The 9,786-nt window shown below is 34.2% G+C and overlaps 1 protein-coding gene across 1 annotated transcript; it reads left to right on the forward strand.

Annotated features, from left to right (window-relative positions):
• The first annotated feature begins 321 nt into the window (after window positions 1-321).
• Window positions 322-3,399, forward strand: LOC122309610 (probable polygalacturonase). The gene is made up of 6 exons (XM_043123141.1): window positions 322-480; window positions 1,177-1,515; window positions 1,736-1,859; window positions 1,983-2,157; window positions 2,289-2,359; window positions 2,485-3,399. Exons 1-6 carry the CDS (start codon window positions 448-450, stop codon window positions 3,180-3,182), a joined length of 1,440 nt encoding a protein of 479 aa, XP_042979075.1. The 5' UTR covers window positions 322-447; the 3' UTR covers window positions 3,183-3,399.
• The last annotated feature ends 6,387 nt before the right edge of the window (window positions 3,400-9,786 follow it).

Here is a 9,786-nt window from a genome sequence, read left to right on the forward strand (position 1 = left end):
GTCCACAGTTACAAATTATTATTATTTTTTATGTAAGTCTTATATTTATTCTTTTTTTTTCAAAAGTAATACAATTGCACTCTCTATAACAGTAAATGTTATTTATAGATTAAACGTTGGATCCCGTACCAAGTCAAAAGAATAAAATGATGAATAATTAAAATTATGATGCAGAAATAGATATATACGAAGATAAAAATAGTACTACAAATACTAAATAACTAAAAAAGAAGATTCTGCATCTTCAAGATTATATATATCTATATATAGGCAGGTTATTAGTGAAAGATTTAGAAATTAAAGCGGTAAGTTTGTTAATGGTTAATGAACAGGAAGAGAAAGCTTGGTCAACCTTCCAAATTTGCTCTCCCGCACCCTCCCTATTAATACCCTCCCCATCTTGCACTCCAAAACAGTCTTACCTACAGTTTTTCTAATTCTCAGAACATGGAGCAGTCTCAAGGATTCAGAGCATCCGATGTAACACGCTCCATCTCTTCTTCTTCCTCCTCCTTTTTTTTTTATTTTTTTTATTTTTTATTTTTTATTTTTTTTCATGAATAAATATTGTTGTATTTTCTATATTATGTGTATCTCTGTATGTATATCATGTATATGTTCTTCATCTATAGTATCAACTTTTTTTAGGGCTAGATTGATCCAATTTGGTTGAATCTCAATGGACATACAGACTATTTTTCCGCTTATGTGATATATATATATATATATATATATAAATGGTTCTCTTGGTTTTAATGCAATATTTTCTTCGTTTCGTTTATAAGCTTATTCTAATTTCCTTTTCCATTTGAGATGGAATATTATTGAAAAAAAAAAAAAAGGTAATGCTAAGAATTATGCCTATATTCCACCAGTGCGATCTCACTTTGTTGAGAGTAGTATTGAAAATTGGACATACAGGCTCAGGACACCAGCAAGTTATAATTTGTATAGAAGATAACTGTTTTTGTGTATAAATTATTAAACAACCATTGTCTCACCTACGTGACGGTTATTTTCATATAAAACAACCGTTTTTGGTTATTTTAATATAATATATATATGTTTTTAAAATCTCTTGCGTACATACTTCAATGATTGACTTATACAAAAGAATTTAAATAATTAGTCGACTGGAAAAGTGACTTTCTTCATTAATTTTTCCTCTGTTTACAGCTTATTCAGACAATCTTAGCTGTTCTTGTGCTAGGAACGGTAAGTTTAAGGGTCGTAGAGTGCAAAGTAAATTCTAGTGTTCCGGACGCCTTACACTACAGGGCGATAAATTGTCGAAAGCACAGTGCACTTTTGACGGATTTTGGAGCAGTTGGTGATGGAAAAACATTGAACACTAAGGCTTTTAAGGCTGCAATTGATAGCCTCAGCAAGTATGCATCACAAGGTGGGGCACAGCTTATTGTTCCTCCTGGAAAATGGTTAACTGGGAGCTTTAATCTCACCAGCAGCCATTTCACCCTATTTCTTCACAAGGATGCGGTTATTCTTGCATCTCAGGTATACTTTTAACACGCATCATGATGAACAAAACCATGAAATTAATTATAACTGTCTTGGCTAACACCTGAACCAATTTAAGCAATTAAATTTATTATAAATAAATAAATTTGATACCTTGGTATAGCTCCCTCTTTTTCTATTTAATTATACTCTTCCCACACTATCAGTACTACTTAATTGCCAAAACCTTGCATGTTATACATTGTAAAATGGACAGGATGAGGCAGAATGGCCACTTGTTCCCGCTTTGCCTTCTTATGGGAGAGGAAGGGATGGAAATGGAGATGGACGGTTCAGCAGCCTCATATTTGGTACAAACCTCACCGACATCATAATCACTGGTAATTATCGACTAATTACACCCCCCCAATTCCCAATTCCCCAATTAATTATGATTATTACAGGTCAAATTAGTATCGTTTTGGCCTGACCATGTCTGAGGGACTCATTCTTATTGTTATCAGGTAACAATGGCACGATTGATGGCCAGGGTCAATATTGGTGGGACAAGTTTCACCAGGGCCAATTCAATGTCACCCGACCATACATGATTGAAATTCAGTACTCTAACAAAATTCAGATATCTAATCTTACTCTAATCAACTCTCCCTCATGGTTTGTCCATCCGACTTATAGCAGGTTTGATCACGATCAGCATGCTCCTGATCCTCTACCTCCTTAACTTTATATGTGTATATATATATTTCTTAATGCACATGCATGATCTTTGCATTTCTTACTTGTCTTCATCTTTTGTTTCTGATTTGCAGCAATGTGCTAATCCATGGGCTGACAATCCTTGCCCCTATTGACTCTCCTAACACTGACGGGATAGACCCAGGTTTGTTTGCCACTTTCGAGTCACTTGCATTGCTTGCCATTCCTTTGCATGAGAGGTAATTATATTATAGGTACTTAATAATGATGACCATATAATCTGAGTCGATGTTGTTTCTTCCTTTCCAGATTCATGCACAAATACTCGTATTGAGGACTGCTTCGTAGTCTCAGGGGATGACTGCATTGCCGTAAAAAGTGGTTGGGATCAATATGGCATTAAATTTGGAATGCCCACAAAGCACCTAATTATCAGAAGGTTAACCTGCATATCCCCCGACAGTGCCACCATTGCTCTAGGCAGTGAAATGTCTGGTGGAATTCAAGATGTTAGGGCCGAAGACATTACAGCCATTAACACTCAATCGGGTATTAGAATTAAGACTGCTATCGGTAGAGGAGCTTACGTGAAGGATATCTATGTAAGAAGAATGACCCTCACAACTATGAAGTGGGTTTTTTGGATGTCAGGCTCTTATAATCAACACCCTGACACTAATTTTGACCCGAAAGCTTTTCCGGAGATTAAAGGAATCAATTACAGAGATATCGTGGCGACGAATGTTACTGGTGCAGCAAGACTTGAGGGGATTGCCCAAGATCATTTTACAGGAATATGCATTTCTAATGTGACTATCTCATTGAGTAAGACGCCAAAGGAATTGCAGTGGAATTGCACTAATATTGCTGGAGTGACAAGCAATGTGACTCCTGAACCCTGCCATTTGTTGCCCAAAAAGGAAAAAGTTGATTGTGCCTTTCCTGAGGATAGGCTGCCCATTGAGGATGTACACTTGAAGACTTGTTCTACTACGGAAACTGCCTAGGTGTGAGAGATCAGATTGTAATTTATAGAGAAATCAACATATCTCCAACATGTTGGTTCTCTAAAATAACTGAACCTAGCATGATGAAAATATTTTCAAGTTTTTTATTTTTCATTCAGCTAGGCTTCATCATCATTTTAATTTTTTGTCGTCATAATTATATTTTTTAAGCATGCAAGTGAAAAGGAAATGAAATAAAGTTGGAAATTAATGTTTTCATCATGCGCAAACAAGATGAAACAAGAATTCATGGCAATCTTTATTTACCTTGTACCTGTAATATCCATGCAATGGTGAGGCATCTAACTGGAGCTCTTGGCTTGAAAGGTGGTACATTTAATCCAAGATTACATCTTTTTATTATCTATTTTCAATTTCAAATTTACTAAAGACTTGCGTGTATAAATCTTGTTTTCTAAAAAGAAAAAGAAAAAACGCACTAGATCGATCCTCACATGAACCAAGAGTCATTTTACTTGCAAGTCCATGAGTGGACACTAATAACATGGCAAAAGTAAGTTTGTGAGAGGCGTTTAAAAATTGAAAGCTCAAAATTTTCAATCGGACAAGAAGTGGGTGTTTTCATAAAATAATGAACAAAAAAAAAAAAAAACATTCTTGACCACAAAAATGGTTCAAAAAATTTTGAACCGATTTGGTTTGGGAGTTTTTTGTTGTCAAAGATTTATCCCATGTAATAAAAAGTACATATTTTCTCTATACATAAGCACCCTACCCTCAGCCCCAACACACCATAAATGGCCTTGCGGCTCCAAAACTACCTTCATCCTGGCAGTTTCCACTACAAACTTGAAAAGTCGAAGAGCTCTGTCCAACTGCCTCACCCCATTCTGGACGATCTTTTCCTCTTCTATAGTCAAAATACTTCCCATGCACAAGCAAAACCTGTCCTCATCAATGCTATAAATTCCACCACATATATCCACCATAAATGGCCTTGTGGTTGTGGTGCTATAAGATGTGGGTATTAGATGTGATTAATTAAGAGTGATATTTTGTGGTTGTGGTGCTATAAAATATGGGTATTAGATTTGATAAATAATTCAGTGTTAAGTCACTTGCAGATTTTATCATATTTGCATTAGGGGCATCCTTAAGTTGAGTAGAATTTCATGTGCATTGGCAAATAGGGAACTATATAAGGGCCCGGGTAATACAATTGATCCATTAATCCACCAAATCCAAGTTTTAAGTCATCTCACATTTGCGGTCAATGAAAAACACAAGAAAGATGCTAACTATTACAAGAGTTAGCTAGATGGAATGAGGGGAGAAATGCAAGTACTTTTGGAGAGACAAAATGTAACCGACAAGATGTTGAGGAGTTTCTACGCCAATTTCCTGTCTCAAACAGAGACTTAGTTTGAGCTGCTTACCTTTAGAAATGCTGATAACAGCTCTTTTGGGGACTCTTTGGGTCATTTTTGGTAGTAGGAGATACTTAGAAAAAAAAAATGGTAGTAGGGGATGGTGGGTGGCCAATAAATATATATAAACATTTGCATATATATATATATATATATTCACTGGGAGGTTAAATAGTTATGTTTGGTGGGAGATTCTAGGCAGGTGTTTTGTTTTTGGGCTTTTAACATATCCTTATATAGGCATATGATATTTTAAGGTTCTTATTTTGGGTTATCAAGAAACATGTCTCTTTTACTACTAATGGGGGGCAAATATGGTTGTGACGGAATTAAGCAGTACTAGTAAAAAGGAAGCATGCAAGTGTTTCTCAGCCACCACTTTTCTTCTATGATTATAAGGTCTATTGGCATGTACCCTGACTTTACAACTTGTTATACAGGATCGGCAAATGGTATGTTTGTTCTTGGTTGCCGTACGACTTAGTTATAAAAATCTGGATTGCATGACAATTGCTAGGCAACAAGCCTAATCTTTTGCCAAGTTTGAGCAAAGCAACCTCGGGTCAAGGATTCACCGTGGGCTGGCTAAACAGGTACAACTTTGAGGAGATTGATGAAGCTGTGGTATTTTTAATTCCAAAATTTATTCACCTCTCCTCGTGGTTGCATGCCTAGCTTGGGTTGAATTTCTCATTGATCAATCTTTCCTTTTTAGGTTGGTTCTACTAAAATTGGATTTGTGTAGTTGATAAGCTAAAAATAAGTGAATAATTAAGAGATGGCATGTGAGATTTTAATCGAGTGAGGGTATGTTATTATTAGGATAGGGTCTACAAGAATGAATGAAAAAATATAGAAGAGTAAAATACTTCTTGGTGGCTACAGCAATCTCCTGGTTTTGACTAATAGTCTACACCTCGTGTTTGTTAGTACTAAGAAAGACTACTTAACAAAAATGCAAATAAAAAATAATTTGAAATTGATGAAGTCGTCCACGTAGATATTTACTTGGAACTTAGACTATCATGATGATAGCTATTATTGTTTGTAAACAATTTCTATCTATTAAATACCTACATAATCCATTCTAGTTGAGTTATTTTAGTTCTTACATTACATTATAACTTATGGATACAAATGGTGCCTGTTTTGAAATGATGTAGATAATACCCTTCCTAGGGAGGCTCTCCCTTCCCCCCTCCCCCACATAAAGTAAGGTAAACATGAGTAGCTTGTATATCTGAAAATATATATGGCTGCTTCTCTTTGAATCTCCAAGTGGGTTTTTTAAGCTTAATTCCAAATCATGTAAAAAAATTCAAGCATGCAGCTTTTATCTCATAAGAATCATGGAGTTGAATTGGGATTGGGTTTAAGGTATTAATAGTAGTTACCTTTGCTTTATGGTTTTTTTTTTTGCTTGCTTGTGCATGTAGAAATCTGTTCTCAAAGTGAACATCCATTGTGATGGATGTAAGCAGAAAGTGAAGAAAATCTCTATTTCAATTGATGGTACAAAATTCTGAATATACCAGTACCAAAATTGAAAAATACTATAGAACTTATTGCCTTTTTCTCATTTTTGGAAATTTATTAAATGGCCCCAAGATTAGTTGGTTCAAATCCACACACAATAAAGCCCATGAGTAACAAGATTTGCATGGCAAGATTTTCGTCTTTTTTAAGGCTAGCTCATGAGTAATTCCAAAGGTTGGCTCTTTATTAGCGCTTCTTAAGTGGTTTGGGATGACATCATCACTTTTTCTATGCAGCACACCTATAGAGAAGGTAGTTATTGTTGACCAGGAAGCAAAAATTGGAGCGCGTTAAAGGTTTGTCTAAAGCTATCTTTCAAGCTACCTCTCTTTTGCCTAGATTAATATGGACAAAATTCAAATTAGATCATTTAACATGGATTGCCAAAGTCTAGTCATACTTTGTAGTTTTTAATCATGTTTGACATTGTAAAGTTTTATTAATATAGTTTAGTTTTTGGTGTTGTATAGATGGTTAGCTGGTATAGTTTTTTTTTTTTTTTTCCCATTTGTTTTAGTACTTGGTTGTAACCCCAAGTTCTTATCTTTGTACATAGTACTCTCTCACCAAATGTGAGGACTATTAATAAATCTGGAGGTACCATCTATCTTCTTAAAAAAAATTAAAGAACATGGCTATCCATTTAGTATTAGAAATGTTTACAGCGAATGTAATGTGTTAGTTGATAGTCTAGCCAATTATGGTGCCATGGGACATAAGGCAAGATTTTTCGTCTCTTCTTCAATTCCCTAAGCATCATATGATTCATGCATGTTCTGTTCTCTTAGATCATACAAGTCTTTCTTCTATTCGATACTAACTCTTCTTTGTGTTTATTCCTTATGCTCATCGTAATGATTTGTTTCCATAAGATCGTTCATTTTTTAAGGAATTTTGGTTTGAGTAATTTTACAAATTTATCATTGTAATACCCAAATTTATCTCCTTATATAAGCCAGGACTCGAAGTTAATTAAGAAAGTTGGGGTACCGTCATTAACAAAGTTGGTAAGAGAAGAATGTAAGTATCTACATTTAATTTTTTTAAGGACGTATTACAAGTCCTATTGGCATGCACACTAACTTTACGAGTTGTTCAATAGGTAATGCAAATGGAGATGAAAGGAAGATCATGACGGCTTTCACTACAAGAAAAGCGGGCTTTTGTGACTAAAATTTAATGACCAAAATGATTATTTCCCTCGATTTTCGTAGGAAATAGTCCTTTTGATCACTAAAGTTTGGTCACAAAAGCACACTTCTCTTGTAGTGAATTTATAGAGATTTTTTATATTTGATTTGGCCTGCATACTTGTTGACGGGTAACCCTTATATAAATCTTGAGTCCAAGTTTCACTAAATTTGGAATAAAGAATTCCCAAAAGTTGCTTAATAAACCATATTAGCTTTGTTGTTATCGACAAATTACCCTTTGGAATTCATTCTAAAAAATCAAATTACTCATAATGTTTCTCTCTATTATATAATGGGACATATATATAAACTGTTGCACATTTGAAAGGTCCAGAAAGAATTCAAGTTGCTTGCACAAAAGCCACACTGATATTAGAAGATGATATTTCCTATTATTCTCATTTTCTCATACTGTGCTATTGCAATCTATTTTCATATTTATAGACATTTTTAATATGTAAATCAAATCTACTCTCTACTCATTACATGACATCTGTTTAATATTCTGTCATTCTCTCACAAGCCAATATTCTAGAATGTGACCAGCCTTATTGGTCTTGAAAATGCTCGACTGGAATGAATGTATTTTCTAACTTGTGTTGAGTCGTTGCAGCAAAATGTGTTGCCTAAATAGTTTGGGATTTATATTGTGAGGTTTTGTGCATTATGTTCTGTATTTCCTTAGATTTTTCTTTCATGCCAAGTTGATGATTGTGCCTTTATTGTTGGGTTAGTTTCACTTAATTTCTGCTTCTATCATTGATTTAGTTCCTGTGTTTTATTAATTTCTTTTATCTCCCATAGGATATAAATCTAAAACCATTTATGTAATTTATTGGCTTGGAAACTCAATCAATACTTCAATACAAAGCCTTTACAGTATACACTACTAATGCTTTTGCATGGGCTTGAATTTCTTGGAGATAATTGGTTATAAGGTCTAACTTGCGAGATTACAATGTAATTATTGTTTGCTAATTCACTGGAAGAGAAATGCACATATGTAGTGTTAAGTTCATGTGGAGCAACTTAATTGTTAAAAAAAAAAAAAAATTCTCTGCTTCTAATTAGTTGTGCTGATTATGAAGAAGGTTTGTATATGTAAAGTTTAATGATGAAGATCATCCAAGAATTATATCAACTGTGAGCATGCATGAATCCCCCCCTTTTTAATTCTTTTTTGGGTCAATCCATGTTAAAAAGAAGATAAGGTTGTCAAGGTGGGTTATAAAAAACAAAGATAAGGCTGTCTCTTTGCAATTTATTTAAATATCCTTTCATGTAACTCCAAGAAAAAGAACTTACAAATTGTATTTGTGCAGATCATATGCATCAACTGGTTGATGTTTTCTTCTTAATAATTGAAATGAAACATAGCTGAACAAAAACTGCAACAACATAAAGTTTGACTCTTACCTCTAACTGTTCATTGGCTTTTTCTCTTGCAACCACTCCTAACTTTAAGCCTTTCTCATCGTAGCCTCATCTAAACACCCTTGTTGAACCCTAATCGAAGTACCAATAGAAGGCACAAACCAGAAGCACAAGAGAAAGATCTACACAACTCAGTCAAATTCTTATTGTGAATTCTCTAACTGTTTTCTTAAGTTCTCTTAAGAATTTTTTCATTTCTTCTTACACAAGACTCCACCATTTAATCCCCTAATATGCTCATGATTAAACCTGTCAAGTAGCTAGCTAATTGATCCCAAATAGAAGCAAAGTAGAAAATAATTTCATTCTGCAGCAGTGGAAATAATTCAGCAATAAATCAATAGATTTAATACTCGGTTCTCTTAACATTTTAGCCTCTTGTTTTTCAGAGCCTAGACACTACAACTGTAGTAGCCAACCACTATGCTTTTCTGTCAACTGCACTTATAGAAATATCCCCTCTAAAATGCCAGCAATTGAGTTACAGCTCCATTATAAACTTTTAGGGGAGCTGTTTGATAACATGTGCCGTTCATCAGCCCAATTAAGCATTCCTCATAGGTCTCACCAATTTTCTAGGCAAACTTTTTTGTGTTTGTATGTCTATATAAACTCTAAATAGCCTTCAGTTTTTCAAGAATTTTTTTGCCTGGATTATACTAAAAATTGTTATATTATAGTGCTCTTGTATACACCATGTGTACTTGGTTATGCCTATTAATATAATGGTTATAGAGCAAAAATTTTAAGCAACTGTTGCTTCTTTTAATATCTTCTTATTAAGATGACTGTGTCATTATTATTTTGGCTACAAAAGTGAAAGATGGATGAAGAGCATGGTTATATTGTTGTGGCTTCTTTAAATAGGCAGAATAAAAAAGGTAGCTGTGGAAACAATAAATTTTTAATTACAACAATTTCAATGTTAAAAGTTAGATTGTTAGATTATAAGGACTACCCTATGCTGAGTAGGTGTGTTGTGGATTGATGCCATTTATAGTTTTTGTCCTTTATATGTTTGATCCTCTTATTTTGTTTTCAAAGTTATCTTAG

This window comes from Carya illinoinensis, chromosome 5 (assembly GCF_018687715.1).
Source record: "Carya illinoinensis cultivar Pawnee chromosome 5, C.illinoinensisPawnee_v1, whole genome shotgun sequence".
Taxonomy (NCBI): domain Eukaryota; kingdom Viridiplantae; phylum Streptophyta; class Magnoliopsida; order Fagales; family Juglandaceae; genus Carya; species Carya illinoinensis.

Coding starts and splice junctions, on each gene's coding strand:
- LOC122309610 (XM_043123141.1), top strand. CDS start 448: ATGGAGCAGTCTCAAGGATTCAGAGCATCCGAT. Junction 1,516..1,735: donor CGGTTATTCTTGCATCTCAG/GTATACTTTTAA, acceptor TAAAATGGACAG/GATGAGGCAGAATGGCCACT. Junction 2,158..2,288: donor GTCCATCCGACTTATAGCAG/GTTTGATCACGA, acceptor TCTGATTTGCAG/CAATGTGCTAATCCATGGGC.